The sequence below is a fragment of the Ambystoma mexicanum genome, chromosome 13 (assembly GCF_040938575.1).
Source record: "Ambystoma mexicanum isolate Mex_15411 chromosome 13, UKY_AmexF1_1, whole genome shotgun sequence".
In the NCBI taxonomy this organism is placed as follows: Eukaryota; Metazoa; Chordata; class Amphibia; order Caudata; family Ambystomatidae; genus Ambystoma; species Ambystoma mexicanum.
The window spans coordinates 724,036,862-724,063,855 of NC_090938.1; the positions used below are offsets into that span (position 1 = coordinate 724,036,862).

Below are 26,994 nucleotides of genomic sequence, written 5' to 3' on the forward strand. Positions count from 1 at the left end.
AGGCCTGGATGGCAGCTAATGGTCTGTGTCTAAATGGGGAAAAGACAGCAATCCTACTAGTAGGCCCAAAAGAATCCCTAAAAAAACTAGACGACAAATATAGTTCCTTCACCATAGAGAACTCTATTATCAGAGCCGCCACTGCAGTGAAAACTCTTGGTGTATATTTAGATTCCACCTTATCAATGAACAGACATGTTAGTGCCATCTCATCTTCAGCCGCACTTTCTACCAAAATCATAAATGCGGTAAAACCACCAATCAACAAAAAACTGCCTTAACATAGCGAGAGCTACAATTGGCGCAAAACTCGACTACTGTAACATTTTACTCCTAGGCACTTCTGCAAATAACGTCAACAGACTTCAAATGGCACAAAACAGTGCCCTCAGAGCCGCCCTCAGCATCACGAGGAGAGAGCACATCACACAAGCAAGGAAAGACGCCCACTGGCTCCCTATCAAGGAACGCATTACATTTAAGGCCCTCACTATCACCCACAGATGCCTTGCCCTGACAGCCCCTGCATACCTAGCAGAAAGAATTCACCAAGCCCCAGCACACAGACCAATACGCGATCAATACGCTCGCTTGTTTTCTGTCCCAGCCTTCAACATGCCCAAAGCAGGCGGCACAAGCTTTGAAGTCCTAGCACCAAAAGCTTGGAATGTGCTCCCACGTAACCTAAGAAATGAAAAATCCCTCACAACCTTCAGAAGGTGCTAAAAACTAATCTCTTCAACTAGTCTATTGCCAAATGTACTGCCTCTAATACTGCTCCTATGTAACCCTGTAACGCTGTCGTGTTTCTTTTTTACCTGTACCACTGCCTATGAATTAGATGTACCATGTCATAAGTGAATATTTTGTAACGGCGCCATGATGCCCTCGGCCGCTGGGCGCTTTATAAATTCAAATAAATAGGCCAAATGCAAGATTATGGCTCACTAACACAGGTGGCCGACAAATGGCTTACTAACAAAGGTGGGCTAAAGGTTTGACATGACTAAGTAACACAATTGGGCTAAATGCGAAATGTGGCTGACTAACACTAGTGGTCTGTGTTCTAGTAGGTAATAAGAGTGGTCAGGCTTTACTGGAGTAAAGTAATGGTTGTACTCCCCGCCTGGACCACACTTACCTTATATGTCACTGCTGGTTGACTGTGGCAGGCTTTAGTCTTCTCGGGCGAACACAGGCACTGGAGCTGCTTCTTTGGAAGCTGCCCTTTGCCTTGGGGCCCTTGACCTGGGCTGCCCGGCCACAGGCTGCCTTGAGTGGGTATCCTAAGTAAGCCACACAAGCCAATCAGTGTTCAGGGATGGGGAGAAACCAGGAAGCGTGCTGGGTAGGCTGCTGGGAGGGCTCACAGAGGCAGAGCCGGCAAAATAAATAAAAATGAATGAAATAACATGTTCAAACAGAGGCAGATGATGGTAAATAATAGAAGGAAAAGCAGAAATAAAAATGCTCAAACAGGCGCAGAATGGGTCGCTGAACACACTTACCAGGCAAGCAAGTTGGAAACCTGTATTCTTGTACATGCATACTTCAAACCCTACATAACGAGCAATGGAGTGCATCAGTGATTGAGTCAGGGTGAGGCTGGCTGCCTGGTGGGTGAGTACTGTATCACCTGACTGCTATTACCTGTGCACTGAGTTTGGAGAATGCCTTAAATAGCTTCTTTTTATTTTCTTAAATTTCAGGCATAATGGTGCTGTGCAGAGGTGGGTTAGGATCGTATTCCATAGTGCTGATGCATAATGAAAGAAGATCTGCTTTTTGACATTTGTTTATTTCCAGCCTTTCAACGGTTTGCCATCTGGAATTGATCTGGCATCCCAATTTGACAAATTCCTTGCTGGGTTGCCACAGCCTTGTATATGATAAAGGCTATTTTAAAGATTATTCAGGCTGGTATCAAGGTTTGTGGGAAATGTGGTCAAACTGTTTGATGCAGATGATTTTTGTGGTGCGAGTGTTGAGAAGGAGGTAGGGGTCCACGTCCAGGTGGACTAGAACTTGGGACTACTGCAGGCCTCACATCTGAGTGGACAGGAAGGTTTGATTTTGTGCAGTCATGCTAGTTGCTACGAAGCTGTCTGGGCATTTTTGTCATTTGGGGATAGCTTTGGCGTGAACTCTTCGAGGTCCATGTTAGTTAGCCATGATTGGCTGAGTGTTTGGTGGGTTTCCTGAGAAGCAAAAACATATTCTTTGTGTGGTTGATTTAAAAGAAATTAACTGGTCATCCATGACTGGATGAACAAACTAAATGCATGTACATTTTTGCTGATAATGCATTCGTTAAGTTGTAAATCAACTCATCAAATTCAGCAAAATAAATAGTGGTGTGAAAAAAGATTAATTGGAACATTAAACTGTAAATATGTAATTGTCAGTAAGTCAGAATAACTCCTAAAAAGGGCAAATGGAAGGATTGACACAAGTCATTTAAGAAGGGGAAGAGGGTGCAGTTAAAAGGGGGCAATAAAAGGAGAACCAGTCTTCTACCATTTTATTTTGGATAAGTGCGGAATACAACTTAAAAAATATAATACAGACAAAATAAACCACAAAGGTGTTAATATAAAGACACAAGCCCAAAAGCCTTTTTTCATTGGAAAAAGGATATTGAAAAAATAATTTCGAGGGGATTGGGTCCTCCGACGTATTCCATATCTATGACGGTAATCACCACAGCTCTGCTCTGCTGTGGTGATTACCGTCATAGATATGGAATACGTCGTCGGACCATCCCATCGAAAGAACGTTACCAGGTAAGGGAGTAACTTGTTCTTCTTATTTCGGTCAGAGGTATTGTTGTGAACAGACCGATCTGGTACTACACCTGTCAATTTTACCCTCCTCTTCCATCAATGGAAACTAAGTTGTTCTGCAGCCATAACTGAAAGGGCTGTTGTCCTATACCATTAGTTGGAGCTCGTAATGACAGATGGACTTATGTTGAAAGTGTACGTTTAGTAGTTTTGCTTACTTATTTTCATCGATAAGAGCTGTTTCAAGGCTTAATAAATATTACTGTATTTGTATACTTTCTGCCTACCATGAGTTATTAGGACTGCTCTGTGTGAGCTAAACTGAATCCCTCACCACTGCATCTAATCTGTACTTTCCAGTCACTCTACATTGATAGTTTGCCTAGACATTAGTGTTGCCCTGTTCACCAGAATAAGGTGGCCTCTCGAAAATGTCCAAAAGGCTGATTCTGAAAATCCATCTTTACAGCCTCAGTAGACCATGTTTCCTGATGAGTGAGTAGAGGACTACAAAAAGGCAGATAAGACATTATTTATATCCTGAGAGTGATGCAAAGGGGATCCCTTCGGCCTCTGAATAGTTTAAATACAGGTCTGACCGTACTCGTGACTGTGAGGAGCCAGGATGCAGACACGGACACAGGGCTTATGTTTGTGGTCATATACATTGATTAAATAAAGAGGAGTTGGAAAAATGTCTCACTATCCCTAATCTAGGCGGTATTTCCCTACCTCAACCAAAAACGGATGGCTCTGTCTCTTGTCAAGATGTCCAAAAAGCAAAATCTGTCGCGTGACCGAAGTCCTATTACGGCCCTCACACTCTAAAACTAACTCCAAGGTGTAAAGGAGATAGTCGCTGGTTCTCAAGGTAAAAAAAAATATGCTCAAATCCAACACAAAGGTATAAACCCAACACAAAAGTACCAAGTGGATAAGGTTCATAGTACCAGTGGATGGCTCCTTTTCACCACAACAAAAAAATGCACAAAGAATAATCAAGTTCCTTGTAACCCAAGAGTGTGACTCCCCCCTCTTGGTGTGTTCACAGTTCCAGGGGGATGTCTTCCTTCCCCAGGTTCCTCTTTACATTCAAGACTGTTGAAGATCCCAAAGGCATGTGTCGTTCCTGGATTTCCCTCGTCACTATGTTACAATTTGGAGGTGGGTCCCAGACGCATAGGTCACCTGGTATACTTCCCTGCCAGGTTCATTTCCACCTTAACAACTCACAATATCAAGGGAATGCTTGAGATTCTCTCCTTTGTATTTTATTACACACTCTTGGCTTTGCCTGGTAAACTCTCCTGCCAGTACTTCTATACAGTATCTTTCAAACACTTGACCTTGACTGGTATACTCTGGACTTGTATTTCATTTCCTTTACTCTTATCCATAAAATGATATTCGCCCAATACTGGTTTATTGACTCTTATTTCACACTGTTCGCTTCATTATTTGCTTTCCACTTTACACATGGGTTCTGCGACCCCTCCGTGGCACGGTTCAGAAATGTATCATTCTCTTCTCAAACTTCACTTTGCCTGTCTTGCGTTACATGACATACACTATCGGGTAACCCGATAACCTGTCTGTCTTCCCTGGGTTTACCGGGTGCTTTAAGTGTTCCTTGCGGTTCTCACCTCTATTCCACTCCAGTTTCTGGCTTGGCATGCCTCCCGTTAGCTTCTGTACCTTCGCTGTGTCCTGCTTCAACGTGCACGGCTCCCGCTGCCTCACGGTTTCAGGTGGCAGGCTTTCTGAAGCCTGGTTTCTCTTCACACAGTTAGGCTCCACCTTCACACCGCTTCCTACGGTGTATCCTTGCTCAGCGTTTCAATGGATGTTGGCACAGGTTGCGGTAACACTCAGCCTCCGCACTTCCCTCTCGCTGTTGTCAGCTGTGGCAGATTGAAATCTCCCGGCATGATTACGCAGCTTCCAGAGACTAGACCTCTGCGTTGGTTTCCTGGTCTTAGTCATCCTCATTACCCCATCTTTCTTTCTCGTCATGTCGTTGTTGGTATAATATTGAGGAAGTCGCTGTTGAATCTCATTGGGAGTAATCTGCATTGCTCCCTGCCTCTTCCTCATCTCAGTTATTGACATATTGCACTTGCTGTAATATTGGGGAGTGCCTGAAGTAGCTCTGGCAAGTGGTTGGGGAAGATTGTTACAGTATGCCATCAGGGCATGACGATGTGAAAGGACATCCCTAAAAGGGAACGGGGGGGTGTGTATGTGACTTCCTGTAACAATTTCATATCATCAATGCCCCCCCCACTCCCTCCGGGGGTGGCCTCCCCCATGTAATCCTCCCTCATATAGTCGCCGTCAGGGTCCGGTAGCGGCTGCATCCCCTGGCCACACGGGAAGAGGCTACCTGAGGGAAAAGGAGTGATGTGTGAAGAATCGGAAATGAGAGACTGATACAAAGTTGTAGTTTCCTCAACATTTGATATATTTATTTAAATTAAAAGGCGATGGGTTAAACGCGTAGCTGTCCGTATCATAACCAGAATGTTCCTATCTACCAAACTAAAAGCTAAAGAAAGATGAGCTTGTGTCCAAATATATCTCACCCTGACACTAATACATACAATCAAAGTGCATAAGGTAAATGTCTGTTTTTAGTTTAACCAAAATGTGCAACGCTTCTAACTTTGATTTGCCATAAAGCAATCATTGCGACCAGGGTTCGATTCCCTTCCCAGGGAGACTTTTGAAAGAGTTCTGTTTCAACAATGTTCTGTTCAGTTCAATGAAAAATGTCGCTCTCATCCAACAGTTCTTTCAAATGGGTAAAGAAAAGGTATCTTCAACCAAAGCGCCTGTTTCTTCCTCAAACTATTCTTTCCAAGATGCCCCAAAATGATTACTTGGGATAATGTTACAACTATCCTTTCCATAGAATACTTCTGTCAGGACAGCACAGCAAATGTCTCTTGTTACACAATAGCTTGTCAGAAGGATAAAGTAATGAGGTAAATGTTCTTTCATCATTACTCTTTATAGCAACAAAGGTTTCTTCTTGAAGGTTACTGCTCCTTTCCTGGTTAACTGGCCTGCCAGGAATGGTTTCAACTTTACATACAACCCTTTTATAACAAAGTTCTCTTCTTTAAAACAACTGATCCTTTCCTGGTTTTACTCGCTGGCCAGGACTTGGTTTTCAACTTCATACACCACTTTCTTCATAACCACAAGGTTTTCTGCTTGAAAGCAACTGTAACGGGTTCCTTTCCTGGTCTACTTGCCTGCCAGGAATGGACGTCGACTTAATACCACTTGTTTCTCTCCTGGTTTACTCGCCTGCCAGCAATGGTTTGAACTCCACACAACTATCAATGGTTTCTCTGCTTTTGGCAATGTTCGTTCCGGGTTTCTCCCCACCAACATCTAATATGAGGAGAACTGTACAATGTTTGCCTGTTTGTTTGCTTCTGGCAATGTGTGTTCAGGTTTCCCCCAAACAAGATGTCCCATGTGAGGAGAATTGCACCCTTTTTGCCCTTCTTTTCTATTTGGCCAGTATTCACAATTCTCTGAATTGTAATTGTCGCTTACGGAGTGCCCCGTGGTTACCTCTCTCGGTTGATTCTCCAGCTTCTTTCAGCATCTGTTGGTGCTGTGGTGCGGTATTGATGCATGTAGGGCCTTGGTGCATTGTCAGACCCTCTCTGGTCCGCAAGCACCGTCAACAGTTCTCCCGCGGCTGCCACTGCTTACGCTCCGCTTCCTGGGAACTCGCCATGTTCCACCGGGTTTTTGGGTACTCCGGTCTGCTGGAGCAGTCCTCCATCACTTGGGAGCACTTCTGCCTCTCAGCTGGAATTCTTGCTCAGTCCCCCACAGCGCACACTCTGCAGCAGCCTGCAACTTCTTTGACTGCGTCACCTTCACTTCTGCTTCCACTGCTACTGCCGCCTTCCTCACCTGCGGCTGTGTTTTTGATTTAAATATCCCGCTCAGCTGATTAGAATAGAAACAACTAGACTGCACGGTCAGCTTGACATTACTATTGATCCTTATTAACTCTTCACTCCTCTTCCTTGTACCAGTACCATAGCCATTCTGGTCATTGAAGTCCATGTTTTTAGACTTCCCCAAGGTATTTCTTTTCAACTGATGGTTAGAGAAAGCAGAAGTTATCATGTGAACATTATGTGCAATAACATTAAGTTTAGGATTTTTTGCCAAGACAAGGACCATTGCAGTTACCACATGTGACACATATATTCCCAAAGTGGAAAACCTATTCTGTTTAGGTGGTTTCTTATATTATCTTTTGTGCTTGAACCTATGTAGGTTTTGCCTAGTGGCAGCATGCCATCAGATAGTTGGGGATTATAGGATATTCAGCTTCACAAAAAACGAATACTGCATCTCTCCTAAGGGAGTCACCACTTATCCCTGACGACTATCTCCTCCCATGTGATCCTCTCCCATAATGCCACCCTCAGGATCAGGTACCGGCTGCCTTCCCCGGGACACAAGGGAGGAGACTTTAGGCTAGGGATCATTGATGACCCTGCCGGATTCACCACAGATGACATAGTCCGATTCATCACATGACCCAACAGTCTGGCCAACAATGTCCCAGGCTAAATCGGCTTCCCCAGGCTTCTAGACAATGCAAGGGGTTAAAAATGTGAAGGGGACAACTTTGAAGGTTTTTCAACAGATGCCGTTTTATTAAACTCCGACCCCTAGCCTAAGGAGGATTTCCGTACCTATAAAACAAGCTAAACGAAACACTGTAACAAAAGGATTCCATCCCTCACACTTGTGCATACAATTAACTCAACGTAATGCATAACATTTAAACATAATAACAATGAACATTGATCTGTAAGACCTAATAATAGTTCCACCTTGTAATCTGGGTGCATTCCCCCTTCCCCAGAGTCGATCAAGATCTCAGTCAATGATTCAAAAGGATAAGGAAATCCTGTAGCACAACAAAGTTCAAATAAAGTTCCTCTTCCCTGGTAAGTCTACCACGTGTGAATTAACAAAAAATGTCCATAATCCTTTTGGCTCTCCACTGGTGGTAGAGCGTTCCACACAACAACAACCTCTTGGTACCAAACAGTTATTCGACAGTATATAAATGTCAACAAAAAGACTTCTGTCATATTGATTCAGCAATAGTCCACAATGCACTCTCACCTGCAATGACTTCTTGGCAACAAAAGGATGTGCTTCCATAGTGCATTTATGTCAGCGAAAATACTTCTGTCAGGATGATTCTGCCATAGTTCATAATGCGCTCTAATAAATAATGTTGATTAGTCAAGATCATTTCACAACAATTAATCATGAGCTTTGGTAGTCTGGCCATCACTTCAACACTTTCAGTAATACCACAATACTTCAAAGAGTTCCGCCTCGTCTACTCACCTGCCAGGCCTATATTACAAAAGTCCTTTGCCCTGGTGTACTCTCCTGCCTGGACAATGTGAAACTACTACTACTACTACTACAACTACTACAAGTATTTCTGTGGCACAGTTCTGCTTTATAAAATTGATGGTCTTGGATTTTCCACAACTTCAGTGTTGACTACTACTTCTGGGAAAACATGAGACACATTGGTGCTTTATGTTCCACACTTGTGATTGCCACATGCAATGCAGGTTATGCACCTCTCCTCATGGCCCTTCTGTCAGAAGGGTAGCTTTCCTGCCACTCTTGTTTTCCCACTTTGGCATTACCCAAGTGCTGATACTGGGCTTCTCCCACTTCTGCTCTTATTTGGCTTATGGAATGTATGTACAGGTCAGTTCTTTCTATTGCCTCTGTTTCTTTTACAATAGGGTACATACACAGCTGGTTTCTTAACTTCCCCCTTTTGAGTTTGGCAATGTTGGTTCCCTTCAACTAGGGTCACTATTGCCCTCTTTTGGCTTTGGCAGTATTTGTTGGTTTTGGGTTCTAGAAATATTGCCCTTGGGTGGTGTTGGCAATTGTTCTGACCTTTACATTTACAATGATTATGCCACTTCTTCCCCTGTATCAACGTGACATTCAACATAAATCTCTTAGCTTCTCACCAGTTCGATTCATACAGTATGTACTTTTCTGCCACTTGGTTTTCTTTTCATTAGTTCTGTATTCAAAAGGCCTGCATTCGGTTAGAAGGCGATCACAGAGCGCTCCGGGGTCACAGTGTTAAGTGAACTCACTGGGTTTGGCTTGCGTGTCGGCTCAATTGGCTGCCAGTGTGCTCTCTGCTTCTTCTGATTCATGCAGACTGGAAAACTGCCTGTTTTTCTTTGTGGTGCGCCTTTCGAAATTGGAGCGTTCCTTGCTCCACAGGCTGTCAGGGCTCGCCTGCGACCCGAGTCTGTTCTGCTTTGGGAGCGTTCCCACTTCACGCTTCCCGCTGCACAATCTCTGCCAACATGATCCCCAGGGGGAAAGCTGTCATATAAAACACTTCCTGAAGCACGACCTCTGCACACAGTCCGCGAAGGAAGAGACCCTCGTAGAACCGGCATCCGTATAGCAAAAGTTGGTGGTTCCGGCATCTCTGCTTTCCTTTAGCTGCAATCTTGCTGTGGAGTCAAAACAATCACTCCTCCTCGTACTACTGCTGCAACTCTCTTCGGCCTGCACCTGAGGGGGCCTTTTATGCCTCTGTCTCCCTCAGGTGAGTCATTAACCTTAATGATCTGCAACTTGCAGTTCAAAGCATCTGTATCCCTCTTCTTCGTCCCAGTACTCTTGGCATTGTGGGACAAAGTCCCCAATGTCTAATTCACGCCTTTTCATAGTTTCAACTTTACAATTAGCCATTAGGATAGTGGGATCTGTGGGAAAGTTATTGAAGAGGTTTCCCCATTCTTCCTGGCCTGCTCCCCGCCCCCCATGTGATCCTCCCACAGAACACCACCCCAGGGTCAGCATCGGGAAGTGTCTGCCTTCCCCTGGCCACTTGAGAAGGGTCCCACGCCAGGTTTTCTGGGGCAATCACCACTTGGACTGGCTTAGATAATAATTTAACTTTACGGTTGGCTAGTGCCTGAAACCTAGCATTAACCGCCTTTAGGTCTTGTGGTGTTGGGGTAATAAGGTACTTTCCAATGCATGATGTTACCCTCCCAATGCAGTCAATTGCAATCGTTTGGATTTGAGAGATGCACAGGTAGGGGTTAATGCAATACCTTGGATGTTACTTTTAAATCCCCCTGAAGTATTGCTTATGAGGACACTGAGCCAGTATTGGGTTCAAAATAGGAGGTCCTTTATCAGATATAGTGGCATGAAATGCCTGATCCAATAAAGAGGCTGCATTATCTGTGATTGTAATGCCCTTTTCCGTGGTCCTTTACTGTGTGCTGAGAATGTTAAGCTCTGAAAGAGTGAGATCTCTGCGGGCGGGCAGTGGGGAGACAGAGTACAAGCCAAAAAATGACAGTTGGACACCCAAGGTAGTGGGGGGTGCAGTAGCAGGCAGAGGAGGGGAGGAATTAGATGAGGGGCAGGAAGGGGGGTGCAGTGGTGGGAGCTGGGTGGGAGGCATTATGTGATGAACAGGGTGTGCTCAGCACAATGCTTGGAGATGGAGGGAAGGCATTTGGTAAAGGGCAGGGTGCAGTGGGAGGAGCTAGAGTGGAAGCATTACGTAAAGGACCGGGAATGCAGGGGTTCAGTGGCGGGAGCTGCAGGGGAGGCATTAGTTGAAGGGCATGGAGTGCAGGGTGAAGTGCTGGAGGGCAGACACTAGGTAAAAGGGCAGGGAGTGGAGGTGAAGTGGTGAGAGCTAGAGGGGAGGCATTAAGTTAAGGGCAGTGTTATGTTTTGTAGTAAAAATGTTTAGGGAGTGCAGGGTGAAGTGCTGGAGGGCAGACACTAGGTAAAAGGGCAGGGAGTGGAGGTGAAGTGGTGAGAGCTAGAGGCGAGGCATTACATTAAGAGCAGGGTTATGTTTTGTAGTAAAAATGTTTGAATCTAATGCATCACTTGTTTTTCTTTTACTACAGAAACATTGCCTGCAGAAATGGGTAAGTTTGATTAACAGTAATACATAATTTGTATTGAACTTACTTCAATGTTTCGCTGGTTTGTCTAATTTCACAAACCCTTACTTTTCTTCTTTCAGAATGGATATATGCGAAATCCTGGGAACGTGAGTACATGACCACCAGTCCCAAACTCTAACCCTCCATCGGGCCTCCTCCTGGATCTCAAAATTCACAGTGAGGTGATGCGGCATGAGTCCCCTCCAGTGACACTTAGTCACAGGACAGGAACATGAGTGACAGAGCAGTAGTTATATCCTTGTTCCTTGGGTGTGATGTAAAGCAGGCACACAACGACAGGTGAAGTTTCATGTATTTATTAAATGTACATCAGATGGGCACCGCCCTCCCCCTTCTCTAACCAGTCGTTCTTCCAGCTGTATCCCTCTCGGGTTCTGTACACAAAAGATGCAATTCTGAATTCCAAGTTCAATATGGGAACATAACACATCTCCCTCCGATCAACCGTAATAACATGAATTGGGTGAGGGGGGAGAGGAATTGAAAGGGAAGATAGGGCGGGAGATAGCACATCTTCCTCCTGTCAACAATAACAAAAGTGAACAGAAATAATACTAATGGTTAACTTTGGCAACTCAACCCAAACCCTACCAACGGCCATCCCTAGTCAAAACACTTGAGCTGGCGACCTTTGATACTTTGACAGGTCTGCTAAATGTTGACTCCGTTATATGGACATCCACCGGCGTCTTGATTTTCACTAATCTCCCACTTTCACTCCTGCCTATCTCAGACTTTTTTTCATCGCAGCCTTCCTCCTCCTGACCAAATCAGAATTGTCACTCATATTTGCTGGGATGCTTTCTCACCCTGTATGCATACAACATTGCAACCAGTTCTTCCCTCACATCAAGGTTTGAACAAAGCTACCAACCACCTTATAGAACCTCTCGACAAGCCCATTGGCCTGAGATGGTACAACGGCATGGTGATAGGCTCACTGTCATCATCTCTGAGATATACCATTTTCATGGACACAAACTGTGTCCCATTATCTGTAACTCCTAAGGAGCACCCTTCCTGTGAAATACCTTTTGTAGAAATTAAATTACTGTGTCTGTAGTTACTTCTCTGACAAACTTATCAATTAACAATTAAATTCTGCAATAATCAATTAACACGTAAGCAGTCTTCTTCCCTGATTGTATGCTGTGAAAAGATCCCACAATGTCCATGGCTACCTTAACTCTCGGTCTGGTCTCCACTCTCAATGGTACTAAGGGGGAGTCCTAGTGATAAGTACTTTATCACTTTTATTACAATGGATACATTCCCTGACATAACGATCTACCTCTATCCATTCTGTTATTTCCCTTGGTTTACTCTTAGTCCTTTTCCTTTTTGTCAAACTTGCACAGACTAGCGCTCAGACAAGCTTCGTATTCTGTGAACAACGTTGCCTGGATACAACAGTGCTTTCCTCTTGCTTCTGTGTCGCAATGTCTTTAGGGGAATATAAATCGAAAGAGATACAAAGGTTCCTGCCCTTATAGGAGCCCAGAGGACCGTAATCACTCCTTTAATGTCACCGATTCATTGAAGCTTTTTCCGGCGCTTAAGGTTGTTTTAGATGATGAGCCACTTTCCAATAATATTTTCTCATCATTTTAGTTATTCAGTTTTCAGTGACCAATTTCTGATTGGCTCAGAGATATGTGAGGGGTCACAAACCAGAGAAGTACACAAAGTGGTAGTGTTCAACATCAGCCATTTTTTATTAAAAAAAAGGGTTGGATAAAGGCCCATAGGCCTCATTACAAGTGTGGCGGTCCGGCAGGCAGAGTTGCCATGGAAGCACTGTCACCAACCAATGGTGCTGGTGCTTCCGAGTCCCCATTCCCATGGAGTCCTATAGGACTCCATGAGAATGGGGACTTACAAGATCTGGTGACTGACTTCCTGCTCCGCCGGGGCTTGTAATGTTCCGGTGGCACCGGGAAGCCAGGCGGCTGAACCGGTATTACGGGCTCGGCGGCAACCCGCCGGTCGCACCAGAGGGTTACAGCCAACCTTGTAATTGGTTCCCATCTGTCCCTATCCTAAAGAGTTTCCGTACCATGGGCGTAGGACATGGGGGGCGGGTGGGGGGAGGAAGGGAGGGGACAAATCCCCCCCCCCCACAATTTTAAGTGGGGGGATACAATGGCATTTATCCCCCCCCCCATTTACCCCCAGTTTGTCGCTCTGCAGCCTGTGCAACCGCTTTGCCGCACTTGCTATCCTGTTGTGTCAAACTAGTGGCAAAACCCGCTGAAACACAAATATTAACAAATTGCCATAACAATTGTGGAATTCTGTTTAGCGCTTTAGTAGAAGTAGGTCACCGGCCACATGCCAGCGCCGAATAGTCCCCGGGCCCCTTCTGCTGCATCTAACTGGGCTCGCCGAAATGGCATCTGTGCCCAAACAGCCGCGCCTAATCATTCGCGCCAGAATAGCCGTGCCAAAACATCCTGCTTCGTCTAGTTTACGTTCTTACTCCCAAGTTATGAGCAATAGCACCACCGTGTGGTAGTTTTGCGAACTACGTCTGAAAAATGTTGACATTTAAATCCGATCCTCCGCCTGTACCATGGCGCGTACCATCCTACAAACCCTACTACTAGTGGGAGGAGCCATGGATTTCTTGGGTAGAGTGGACAGATCCGAGCCGGTAGACGTTAAACTTGGCTCGAGTCAGATGAAAAAGAACAATTCCATGCCTCCTTCCGCTCCAACCCAAAACCCAACCCATAGCATCCTTTCACCTTCTCTCAGGCGCGCAACGCCATTGAGCTAAACGGGCATTAACCCCCACAATGCTTGTTGGAGAGGGCAGAGAAGCTCTTCCTGAAACACACTAAAGTGCGAGGCAACATAGAACAATGGGCCTCATTACGACCGTGGCGGTCCGGAAATAGCGGTGGCGGTAAACCCGCCGCCACCGTTGTTTCCGGACCGCCTGATCACGACCCCTGCAGGCGGGAGGTGATGTTCCCGCCAGGTCTGTCCTGGCGGGTTTAACACCGCCCGCCTGCAGGCGGACGAGGAAACACCGGCAGCATTACAAGATGCTGCCGGTGTTTCCATGATCCCGATTCTCATTGAGTCCCATAGGACTCAATGGGAATGGGGATTTACACCATTCCGCCTCCGTGATTCCCGGAAAGCCGGGGTTGTGATGCCCCGGTAATTCCGGGAATCACGGAGGCGGAATGGTAATACGAGTCCGGCGTTAACCAGGCGGTTTTTCCGCCTCGGTTAACGCCGGACTCGTAATGAGGCCCAATGTCTTCTTTCGCACCGAGGGGAAGGGGATGTGCACACCTGCTTTTTGTTAAGCAGAGAAGCGAGGGAAGCCTTTCCTGAAAGTGGTAGAGTTAACGTTTTACTGGTGTCTGTGCAGAAAAACGTTCAAGCTGTTAGTTTCAAGGAAAGCTTCCATTGCGCCTCTTCCTCTGTAATCTCAAATGCGCACATCAGCCTCCTTGCCACAGATGCGGGCCAGCATATAACACTGTTATCAGAGGGGAGAGGGCTGAGGGCTGATGAGCACACTTGCTTTTTTTTCGGGCATAGAGACAATGGAAGCCTTTTCTTAAACTAGCAGTGTTAAAGGGTGTTGCATGTTAGCTCCTATGGATGTATGTATGTATTTTCCATCCTGGACCAGGTAAGCGTGTGTGCGTGTTGTGCCCATGCCCCCCATAGCACCATCTTGGGGCTGCGGGCCCCTCACTGCCCAACACCTGTGGCAGCTTCCTCCCGTGACCTCCCCCCTGGCCCTTATTGGCCACATGCAGCACCATGCCGAGAGGGCCTAACCCTGGGCATTTTTGCTTCCTTGGCCAGTTCCATCCTAGCCCAGGTAAGCATGTTTTGCCCCTGCCCCTCCATAGCGCCATCTTGGGGCTGCAAGCCCCTCACTGCCTCCCAACACCTGCGGCAGCTTCCTCCCGTTTGTCCAGCCTCCCGCAACCTCCCCCTGTCTTCCCTTCCTCCTCGTGCCGCCTAGCCTGCCCCGTGAGCCTGATTGGCCGGGTGATTGGCCAAACCCACTGACCCTGGGCAGCCCTCTGCCCAGCAGCCCCTTCGGCTAAGGGCCCTAAGGCAAAGGGCGCATCCTACAGTGGCGGCTCCTACAATGGCGGCTCCAAACAGTGTCGGCAGGTGTCCGCAGGGGAAGCCAATGAAGCCAGCAGTTAACAGACACCAACAAGAACTGTAAGTGTGGCATGGGTGTGGTGTAGAGCAATTACTCTACACCAAAAAGCCCCCACCACTCTACCTTACCTTCCCATAACATAGACTGCCATAGACTTATCCCAAGTTTTGTGACCACCAGCTGGATTTCATCCATGACAGTATTTGAAATGTTGCCCTGCACTGCATCCTAACATACTAGTCAATGTTAACAAGTGTCAAACCAAGAGGGAATTGGGGACGCCAGCCTGCGTCGCATCTAGATAGGTTTGTGATTGTCAGCATCTGACTACTTGGATGGAATTGGGAAGGTTTAGCATACAGTTTAGCGTCCGTCCAGGGGAGGGGGGTAGCATTCGTCTTCAAATCCCTCTTCCGCGCCTCAATCATGGACAACCAACCCTCCATTCCATCCTGCGAATCTCTCCTCATTAAACTATCCCTCTCCCCGTCGCTGTCACACAGCTTCCTAATAATATACAGGCCCCCCGGCTACGTTAGACACTTCGCAAACAACCTTTGCGATTCTATTGCCACCCTCCAACTAAACCATCCCAACCTCACCCTTCTTGGAGACTTCAACATATGGCTCGACATCCCCACCAACCCAATGACACACTCACTAGTTGACGGTTTAGATGCAATTAATCTCCAACCCCACATAAACGGCCCGACTCACTATAAAGGACACACTCTTGATGCCATCTTTAGCTCCAACACCCTGATTCATCTAAAGCCGCCCACCCCTATCATCTGGTCCGATCATTTCATTCTCTCAATCACCATCCACTCACCCGACCCCCCCTCCCCCTTCCCGTACTCGTATCTAGTCCTCCGAATATACACAAATGCTGGAAGAAACTAATAATCACCCTGGACCTAGCCGAGTCACTCCTCCAGTCTCCTCCACCAACCTGCCGTCCCAACAACCAACTAACCCCTGAGGCCTTTGATTCATGGCTCAACGCATCTCTGATGCGGCTCACCCCCTCATGCAAACCATCAACCCGCCGTGGCCTTTTCCCCAGATGGTTTACTCCCGAGTTGAAGACCACTAAACGAAAATACAAATACCTAGAACGCAAATGGCAGAAAGAGAAAACCCACAAGAGCAGGACCACCTTGGCCCATCACCTGTATCGGTACAAGGCCGAAATCCGGAAAGCAAAAAAAGCCCACTACAACTCCTGAATCCTAAACTGCAAAAACCCAAGCAAAGAACTTCACAAAATTAGCTCCGAATTCACTAATCCGGCCTGTAACACAACCACCCCGACCCCGTCACAATCGCTGTGACTCACTCTCCCTCCACTTTCACTCCACAGCTATCGAAAGGACAAAAACTCTAACCACCAAACTGGCTCTCTTACAGCCACCGGGCAATCCACCACCCGTACCGGCCAGCCAATCAGCGGCGACCCCTACGCAACTGACATTTGAATCCTTTAGCCCAATATCACCGGAACAATTTCTCAAACTTCTATCTGCCCGCAAACCATCTCCAACTCTGCCAACATCAAACCTTTCACCTTCGCACCGCTCACTGTCACCGAAGTAGAAAGCATCATCCTCAGGATGAAACCTTCCAACTGCCAAGGTGACCCGTGCCCAGCCCCCATCATTAAGGACTCCGCCCATGACCTAGCCCCATTCATTACAACCTTCATTAACTCATCCTTTGAAACAGGTATTGTCCCGGACAACCTTAAAGACGCCTGGGTGATCCCGCTACTAAAAAAAACGTCCCTTGACCCAAGCATACCCACGAACTTCCGACCCATCACTACAGTACCATTTCTGCTGAAGATACTGGACCGGGCAGCTTATCTGCAGATCCAAAACTACCTTGAATCTAACAATCTGTTAGGTCTACGACAATCCGGATTTCGGGCCAGTCATGGGAACTCAGATCGAAGTCCTGAAGGACAAGGGCAAATTAGCAATGCTATTACTCCTCGACCTCTCCGCCGCATTTGATTTGGTTAACCACCAGATCCTTTGCAGGCACCTCCACTCTGCTGCCAACTTCTCTCCCTCCGCAGCGGCCTGGATCAAATCCTTCCTGAGCAACAGATCTATGAGGGTCTTTGCACCCTCCGCTGCCGCAGCTCCCTCCCCTATTCATTGCGGTCTTCCTCAGGGTTCTTGCGTGTCACCTACTCTTTACAATATCTTCACGAAACCACTCTTTGATGTGCTTGATTATCTGGGTGTCTCCTACACCAACTATGCAGACGACACCCAGATACTCATTCCCATTTCTGGTGATTATCTTGCTGACACCAAGGCCCTCAATGACGTCTACTTGGTCATCCAAGCCTGGATGGCCCAGCACCAGCTATGTCTGAATGACGATAAGACGGAGCTACTTATCCTGGGTACTTCACAACGCCTTAGCAAACTTGAGCCATCCTATCAGTCATTCATCATAGACGGCAACTCCATACAAGTCTCGAAAGACACCAAAACACTAGGCTTTTACCTAGATTCCACCTTATCCTTGTCAAGACAAACTAATGCAGTCAGGTCCACCTCCGCCTACACGTGCAAACTCATTTCAGCCTGTAGACCTTTCCTCACCACCCACAATAGCGTCACACTAGCGAGAACACTTATCATGGCAAAAATAGATTACTGCAGTGCTCTATATTTAGGCACTAGCCAAGAAAACCTATCCAAACTCCAAACTACCCAGAACAATGCAATTCGAGCAGCCCTGAACATCCCTCATAACCACCACATCTCAGAAGCCAGAACTAGCCTTAAGTGGTTACCCGTGAAGCAGAGAATTTCCCTAAAAACGCTTGCCCTCACGCACAAATGCCTAGCCAACAAGGCTCCGATCTATCTCTGCAGTCGGCTTTCGCGCCACTCCACTGCCCGTCCACTAAGAACTGCCCAGACTAACTGCCTTACTATCCCCAGGTTTAAGCTCCAAAAAGCCAGAGGCACCAGCTTCCCTGTCCTAGCCTCCAAACTTTGGAATACCCTCCCCGCTGCCATCAGAGCTGAAGACTCCTTCAACACCTTCAAGAATAAAACCAAATCCTGGCTCTTTGACCAGCAATAGTTGTGTCAGACATTTGTCCTACTTACCCAGCCCGCCTGTTCCCTTACATGATTTCCGGGTTGCTACCCTCCCAACTACCTCAGGGATACTTCCTCTGCTGAGCCTAGGGATACTGTACCCTGTGTAATATTTGTAATTATTAAGTTTGTTTTTTGCTGTTTTGACACACTTTTATTGTAATTTATATCCCTGTATGTTCTTTTCTTGCAACCTTGTACAAATTGCGCCCTGATGCCCCTGGGCCTGTGGGTTTGCGCGTTATAAATAAACAAATACAAATACAATACATCTTGATCACCATTGGACCCTTGCCCAGGCACAACCCTTAAAGAAATTTTTGCTTCCACCTGCGCAGGAGAACAGGCAAGATCTATCATAAATACCTCCCTTTCTTCCGGCATCTTTCCAGACACATTCAAAATGGTGCACGTCAAACCTCTAATTAAAAAACCTTCGCTCGACCCTCTCGAGCCCAAAAACTACGGCCCCATCTCAAACACCAGGTTCCTTGCCAAACTCATTGACCGAACCGCCTACTCCCAACTAAATGCCTTTGTTGAAGCCAACAATCTCCTAGACCCCGCCCAATCAGGGTTCAGAACTCTTCACGGCACTGAAACCACCCTAACCTCGATCTGGGATGACCTTAAAATGACAGCTGACTCCACGGGATGCGCCGCACTAATCCTTCTTGACCTATCGGCCGCCTTTGACACGATCAATCACTCAATCCTCCTTGACCGCCTCCACTCCCTAGGAATACGTGGAACCGCCCTTACATGGATAGCTTCATTCCTCAAAGAAAGGCACCAAATAACGACACTCTCCAACTTTACCTCCCAAGCCCGACCAGTCGACACAGGAGTCCCACAAGGAGCATGTCTATCCGCCCTCCTGTTCAATCTCTACCTGATCACCCTCCCACCAATAATCCGCTCACACAACATCCTGTGTTACAACTACGCCGACGACACGCAACTAATTCTAAAATTCTTGAACGCGAAACCCAACTCCCGACCTGACCTAGCATCCTGCCTCCTCAACATAGAACGCTGGATGACCCAAAGCCACCTCTTGTTAAACCCCTCCAAAACAGAAATCATGGTTTGTGGCAACTCCGATCTTCTCCCGCACCGACTACCCTGGCCACCCGCCATGAGGCAACTCACTGACACCCTCCAACACAGTGAAAAATCTTGGTTGCACCCTGGACTCTGACCTAACAATCTTGCGCCAAGTCAAAAATGTCTCAAAGTCCTGCCACTACCACCTCAAAAACCTTAGGCGCATCTTTCCATATCTCTCATTTCCCAACAGACTCTCCGCGGTCCAATCAATCGTTATATCAAGACTGGACTACTCAAACCCCCTATACCTTGGAATACATGCCTACCAACTAAATAAACTCCAAAGGGCACAAAACGCGGCGGCCAAAATGCTACTTGCGCTCGGTCCAAAAGACCACGTATCCCCAGCCCTTAAGACACTGCGCTAGCTTCCAGTAGCCCGTAGGGTGGCTTTCAAAACCCTATGCCTCTCCCATCGAGCACTGCATAAAACTGGACCTCAATATCTTCAAGACAAACTAATACCTTATCATCCCACTCGCACCCTAAGATCAAGCTCAGCCGGCCTCCTAGTAATTCCTAAGACAAACTCAGTCAGGTTAGGCGGATCTTCATTCACAGCCTTAGCCCCAACCCTATGGAACTCCCTCCCACCCCACATCCGCCTTACTGAGGATTTAACGTCCTTCCGCAAACTTCTGAAAACCTGGCTCTTCACCTAAAACCAACCGGTTTCCAAACTAGATTCATCACAATAACCACCGACCCAACAAACTACCTGAAGCGAGAAATTGACAGCTAATAAACTCGAATGTAAACTAAGAAAGACAAACAGATCTAAACGAGTAATGTAGATCAAAACAATGAAGTGGATAATAGGAATAAATCAGTGTGAAAATAGGAGATCTAAACTGATGAAATGGACACAATAAATGAAGAGGGACGTAGTAGGAAGATGAAATAGTTAGAATGGATGAAGTGGATAGAACAGATGAATGCACTAAGCGTAAGAGCGCATGGATGGAAGAACAAACGACTTGAAAGACCAAATGAGTATGGAGATCGGATGGAATAGATGAACTTACTAAAGCCAATAAGTGTGTAGAGTGGTTGGTGTGTGTAGAGCAGACCAGCGTGTAGTTGTTGAGTACGTGCAGAGTTGATGAATGCGTAAACACAGAGAAGAAATTACAACACAGAAGGGCGTAGAACTGATGACTACACTGAACGCACGAACGTATCAACCATATGAACGTCTTGACCAGACGAACGTATAAGAGCGAACAAACATGTAGAAAGGATGAGTGTGGAGAGCAGACGAGTATGCAGTGCATACGAGTGTGGAGTGCGGGCCGAGGTATATGGAGTGCGGGCCGAGGTATATGGAGTGCGGGCCGGGGTATATGGAGTGCGGGCCGGGGTATATGGAGTGCGGGCCGGGGTATATGGAGTGCGGGCCGGGGTATATGGAGTGCGGGCCAGGGTATATGGAGTGCGGGCCAGGGTATATGGAGTGCGGGCCAGGGTATATGGAGTGCGGGCTAGGGTATATGGAGCGGACGAGCGTATGGAGCGGACTTTGCATGGAATGAACGAGCGTTTGGAACAGATAAGTGTGTGGAGCGGACTTCCGCATGGAACGAACGAGCGTTTGGAACAGATGTGTGTGGAGCGGATGAGTACATTGAACGGGTGAGCATGTTGAACGGATGAACAACACATAGAGCGGACGAGTATGTTGGGTGGATGAGTGTGTGGATAGGATGAATATGTATACCAGATGAGTGTAGACCGGATGAAGGTACAGAGCGGAGGAGCGTACAGAACTGAGGAGTATACAGATCGGACGAGTGTACAGTGCGGATGAGTGCGTAGGCAGACGGGAGTACATGCACGTGGTAGACTGGAGTGCACGCGCGGGGAGGACAAGAATGCATAGCGCACGCATGTGGAATCCATGAGAGCATGCGCAGCGGCACACTGGAGAATGAGAGATAGACCAGTTCACGCAAGGCGCACTTGAGAGTAAGTATGTCAATGCATGGAACATTTGAACGAGCATATATCATACCACACCCCATGCTTACTCTCTTCTTTACACCACCACTCAAATAGAACACAGGGATACTATGACACCATTCGGTATAACTGTTCTCATACCAACATCTCCCGCTCTCCCCCCCCCCCATCACTCTAAGTAAACACTGCTGGCTCCACACCCCCAGCTAGGCGTTTCTCCTCAGGCCTAACGCAACCACTCTTGGTCGGGATAAATCCTGTCAGAACGAACACATAGTCCTGATCTCTCCACCACCACACCTACCGCTAAGAAGCAGCTACCACACGAACTCCGCACCAGCTGCACACATACCTGGTGTGCACACGCACCATTGGACTCTCTGCTCTCTCTCTACTGACTCGAACTTCAGTTCCCAAGGGCGTTCAACCTACCAGCGCCTTCAGACCATACCAATGGTATATAAGGCGCTATATAAATGCAAAATAACAATAACAATACAACACACTTGATAGAGCTCCAATTGAAATGTTAGAAATGTGAATGTAGGCATGCGCCACACTTAGAATTCTTAGCTTTGGCCTGCCACACATCTAGATGGGATTATGAATGTTAGCAAGCACCATACCTAGATGAAACTGTAAATGTTAGCATGTGCAACACTTAGACGGAATTCCTAACTTTGGCCTGTGTCGCATCTAGATAGAATTGTGAATGTTAGCATATGCCACACCCAGATGGAACTTGAATGTTAGCATGTGCCACACTTAGAATTGAGAACATTAGCCCGCGCCGTACCTAGATAGAATTGTGAAGGTTAGCGAGTGCCATACTTAGACGGAATTATGTAAGTCAGCAAGTGCTACACTTAGACGGAACTGTGAATGCTTGCACGTTACATGTCATATAACCCACTAACCAATATAAACTCAAACTCCCTGCATACTCGTCTAAAAAAAAAAAACTCACACAACCATCTCTCGCACAACAAGCTGCACGCACTTCACCACACTGCAACAACACATAAGCCTCCCTAACAGCACACGCGGACTGACACCGATAAAATAGTAGCACCAAAGCTCAGCACACGGTGTCTACCGAGTTGAAGCTGCCAACAGTACACCACTCCTCTCACTATCCTACTCCCTCTTCACCTTACTAACCCATCCCACCTTCTCGATTACAGATCTACCAGAGCGCCTGGGGACCAATTCCTTTGGTGACGGTGCGCTATATAAGTACCTTTAACATAACATGCCGCCGCACGTGGTGTGAGGTTGCAGATGCGGTGGCACGTCCCTCTCATATTGAGTCTTCCCAGTAAACCCGCCATGTGGCGGGCACTGTGTGTTGATTTTAGTACCTTGCAGCACACTAGTCACTTGTTAGTGGTGTTGGACAAATTCCCCTGGTGCCCAGAAGTTCTGTTCGTATTCTCCACGGCTTTCGACCTGGTGAATCCCAACCTATAAAAGCTGTTTGTGGCCCACGGCCTTCCCGGGTCCATACGCAGTGTCTTTTGCCCACTTCCATCAGGTAGTCCACAAACGCATTACTCCCTGCTGGCGCATGGCCAGCGGGGCAGGGCACACTTTTCAGAACTTTTAAACGAAGCATTCAGCAGTTACCATAATCTGGCCAAGACTCAATGTGGGCTTTAATGAGTCACCTGCTGTGGAAAAAAGAAGTTGAAGCTTCTCTTTGGGAGGTTGTGCTGAAATAAGCTCCTTGGGGGGTGATCTCTATTTGCAGAGATATTTAGGTTGCTATACATGATACCCCCCCCCACCCCTGGGCGTAGGTGGTACTGCCAAACCCTCGGCCATAGAGATGGGGTCCTTCTAGGAGATTGTGGTCCACAGAGCATGACCTCTGTTGTCCTGGCCCTGACTTTCAGCCGCTTCATGATGCTCCTCCGTGTCTGGACCTCAGTCCTACAGTGGATGAATTTCAATTCTTTGCTGTCTTGGAGGCTCTCTAAATTCAGTAGTATGCGAGTGTCATCCGGTGATGTGGCTGATGACTAAGGGCAGAGATCGACCATCAAAGGCAACAGGGCAGACCCCTGGGGTACACCAAATGTGATGGTATTTATGTGGGATTCAAAGCCCCCTGGCTCAGCTGTCTGTATCCGATCACAGGGGTACCACTAGATCCGTTTGTGCTCAAGCTTAGTGATGCTAAAGCGCAGCAGTGGATCCAGCAAAATGCTGGGGTTGTGTGTTTCAAAGGCTGCTGCCAAGTCCAGCACAATCAGGGCGCTGGACCTGCCACTCTGGCAAAATTCTAATATCATCGGACATGGATGCAATCACCAATTATGTCCTGCTTACAGGGCAAAAGCCTGTCTGGCAGGCATGGGCGTAGGACATGGGAAGGGGAGTCAGGGGGAATGAGGGGGGGGGGGGACAAATCCCCCACAATTTTAGGTGGGGGGATATAATGGCATTTATCCCCCCCAGAATTTGGTTTGGAATTGTCTCTGCAGCAGTCAGGCAGTGACACATGCTCCAGTGACTGACAGGAACTTAACAATCGGAGGAGGTAAGTTCACAATGAGTCAGAGGCAGTCATTAGGGAATTAGACATAGAAACCTTAACAGAAGCAGGGTAGGCCTGGACTTCCTTGAGGACTGTAACCTGTTTCATCACAGATATGCACGAGGCAGTGTGCTGAGTTAGTGTACACAAATCGTGCGGAAACACTTTCACTCACTCTTATCCCAATCCCCAATCTGATTAAATAAGGGCCTATTGTTCCTCACTCTGATAGCATACAACAACCCTTTTTAGCCTGGTCCCTCAGACTTTCACAGACATGAAATTCTGGCTGGGAGCTTTACCCACATATTTTGTTGCAGATTGGATCATGTCAAATTGTGCTGAGCTCTGCAGTCCAAAATTTCTATCACTGATCTGTGGCTGCTACTTAACGTGCTTGGCTTGCCAGCATTTCTCTGTACATTCAATCATGTCGCTTTAGTCCTGATTAAGGTCCGCATTTTAGATGGCAAAAAGGAGACACCTAACTGCTGCCCTCTTTGTTTGGCAATGGGGCGGCAGATGGAACTTCAGTTTACCCTGTTAATATGTTAACAAAACTATGCGCCTTTGACGCTGCTGGAGCACATTCCATGTCCAGCTTTATTCATGGCAATGTAGTGTTCGTGCCGATACTGCCGACTGAGGGAGTCCACATCGGACGATGCATTATGTGAAATTTGAACAACGAGTTCTGAGGCACTAAGATGGAAAGTTATCTCAGCAGGTTCAGTGACTGTTGCTGAAATCTCGTCATCCCAAACCCACCAGGAAGGACTATTCACCCAGCTTTTACTTTGTCCCTTGATTATATTGGGTGCGTGGTGGGAGGGAGGTGGGGGGGGGCTTCTGTCCACAATATCAATAGTCAGCGTGCTAGGAACTGCCATTTAATTGTTTTGCTGCCCAAGTAGCTGCACCATTATAGCAGTTACCAGTAACTTTTTTTTTAAAGCAGTTACTGTCTGATAGCCTTCCACTCTGATCCCCAGCATTGAATAGTTTTTTATATTTTTCACCCACTTTACAGAAACGTAGCCCTTCTTGTGCCCCGCTCACTGTGCCTCCACTCTTAGTCCTCCTCACTGTTTCTCCCCTCTCTGTCCTGCGCTCACTATGGCTCTATCAATCCTCCTCCCACTGTGCCTCGATCTGCTCTCCTTCCCCCACTCGCTCTGCTTCTGCCCTCTTTTACCCCGCTCAATGCCGTCCCCCTCAAACCCTTAGCACACTGTGCCCCTGCGCTCTGTCCTCCGCTCACTGTGGCTCTGCCCTCTGTCCTCCGCTTACTGTGGCTCTGGCTCTGCTCTCTTTCCGCGGTTCTTTTCGCTTTCTTTAGCTATGACGAATGTCCATGCTGCTGCCCTCGGTCCACTGTTCTGATCCCTAGTCTCGCTGTTTCTGAACTCTGTCTCTATTTCCGCTCGATGCTCTTGCTGCTGCGTGCCTAAGGTATTGCGGGAGGCATATTTAGTTTAGATAGGGTTAAATAAATGGGGTATAGTGCATTTCTGTAATTATACGTGTGACTGGCGAGGCAATGGGTATTTGTTCTATTAAAGCTGGATAGTCAGGAGCAAGGGTTGGCCTCCTGTTTCAGCATTCCAGCTGGCTCATTTTGGGCCACCAGATCCCATCCAGTTGACAATAAGCAGTGAAGGAAGCAGAGACAATAAAAGTTCAGCGGGAGCGTGTTTTTATCACATTTTCTCTCCTCAGAATTAGCGCTACTGTGTTAGTCACCAGTTTTTCATTTTGTTTTGTCCTTGCACTGGAAGGGGTCTTGGAACACTGTTGTGTGCTCAGTTTAAGGGTCTGCCCTGATTAGCTTAATATTCTCGTTTGCCTGAGTAAAGTACAGTTCGCTAGCTGCTTCTGACAAACGACACACCTCTGGGGCCTGGACACAAGAGACCAAGTTGAGAGAGAAAAAGCTGGTCCAGTGGTCATATGCGTTGTCAACTTTCAGGAGTGTTTTGGTGAATATTTTCCACCTGTTGGTTTCCTTCTCGGGTGTCCAGTCATTATCTCGAAAACAAAATGTCGAATTACAATAATGTCGAAACAATAATGTCGAAAACAAAAATGTCGAATTGTTTTTTTTTTTTTAATTTACATGTTTTTTTGGGGTTCCGGTGGTAAAACAAAGGGGTAAAACATAAAAAAATAAATAAAAAAGGGGGGTTGGGGGGGAACCCCCCCATTTCGAATAAAAATCAACAAAAAAAAAGAAATTCAACATTTTTGTTTTCGACTTTATTTTTTCGACATTATGACTTTCGACATATTTGTATTCGAGATTATGACTATAAACCTCCTTCTCGGCATATAGGATGGGATAACTTTTGGGGGGCAGAACTGTTCCTTTCTGGTCATATTGAAATGGGTGATCCTACAGCACATGTGTTGTCTCGAGTGTAGAGCCTTTCCCCTCGTATCTGTGAAGGGGTGTCTTGGTGTCTAATTGTAGGTGTGGTAGTCTGCAGCTACCGGAGGCCGGACAAGTTTGGGTTCTCCACAAGCCACTAAACTGTTTGTTTTACGCTGTTAGGCAGTGTAAGAACTTTGATTTACCTAGAGAAGCAGAGTTCTGTTTCAAAATCTAAAATGGCAGGGACTTGCTGTTGAAGAGGCTCCTGGTACAGCCTTCATGTGCCCTGTACATGTTGGAGGGGTGATGATGTTTATGTGACACCCTAAATGCCATATGCACTGGACATTTGGAGATACATATTCAGATACCTAAGTATAGCTACATAGAGACCTCTCACGTCATTGGGTGTCTGGCTTGAACCACCTCTATCCAATTTTCACTTTACACATTAGATTAAAGCGCTCCTTTAGGGCATATTTAGTAACATAATGCAAATTAAACCCTGCACACTAACGAATTGCCTTCTTCAAGACTTCCATAATGTTGATGAAACTCCTGAAGGGCATCATTTCAAGTATGTGTATTTGTTAGCTACCATCCTATATTGTTCAGCAGCACTCTTTTTGGGCCTGATTATTATTATTTTTTTTTTGTTAAAGTTCCCAAGGTGTCCCCTGTGTATATTCCCCCCCCCCCCCTGATTTTATGGGTCTCCTACGCCCCACTAGTCTACAGTTGCTGGATTGTATGTATTGTACTGTTTGCACTCTTCTGTGTGTGTGATGCACATCTCACTGCGCTTTACAATGTTTTCAACAGTGTGTGTTCAAAATAGTGTCTATGTAGCTTTTCCTTTGTGTGCTGTCCTGTGTTTACCATACATTGCCCTATGGGCAGTGGATCAGGACTGCA

The 26,994-nt window shown here is 46.8% G+C and overlaps 1 protein-coding gene across 1 annotated transcript in view; it reads left to right on the top strand.

Annotated features, from left to right (window-relative positions):
- LOC138521811 (E3 ubiquitin-protein ligase TRIM39-like) overlaps positions 1-26,994 on the top strand; it is a 256,777-nt gene that overhangs the window by 131,344 nt on the left and 98,439 nt on the right. Inside the window, exons 6-7 of the mRNA XM_069634927.1 lie at positions 10,772-10,792; positions 10,891-10,917. Coding sequence (XP_069491028.1) covers positions 10,772-10,792; positions 10,891-10,917 — 48 coding nt within the window. The remainder of the gene's footprint in view (positions 1-10,771; positions 10,793-10,890; positions 10,918-26,994) is intronic.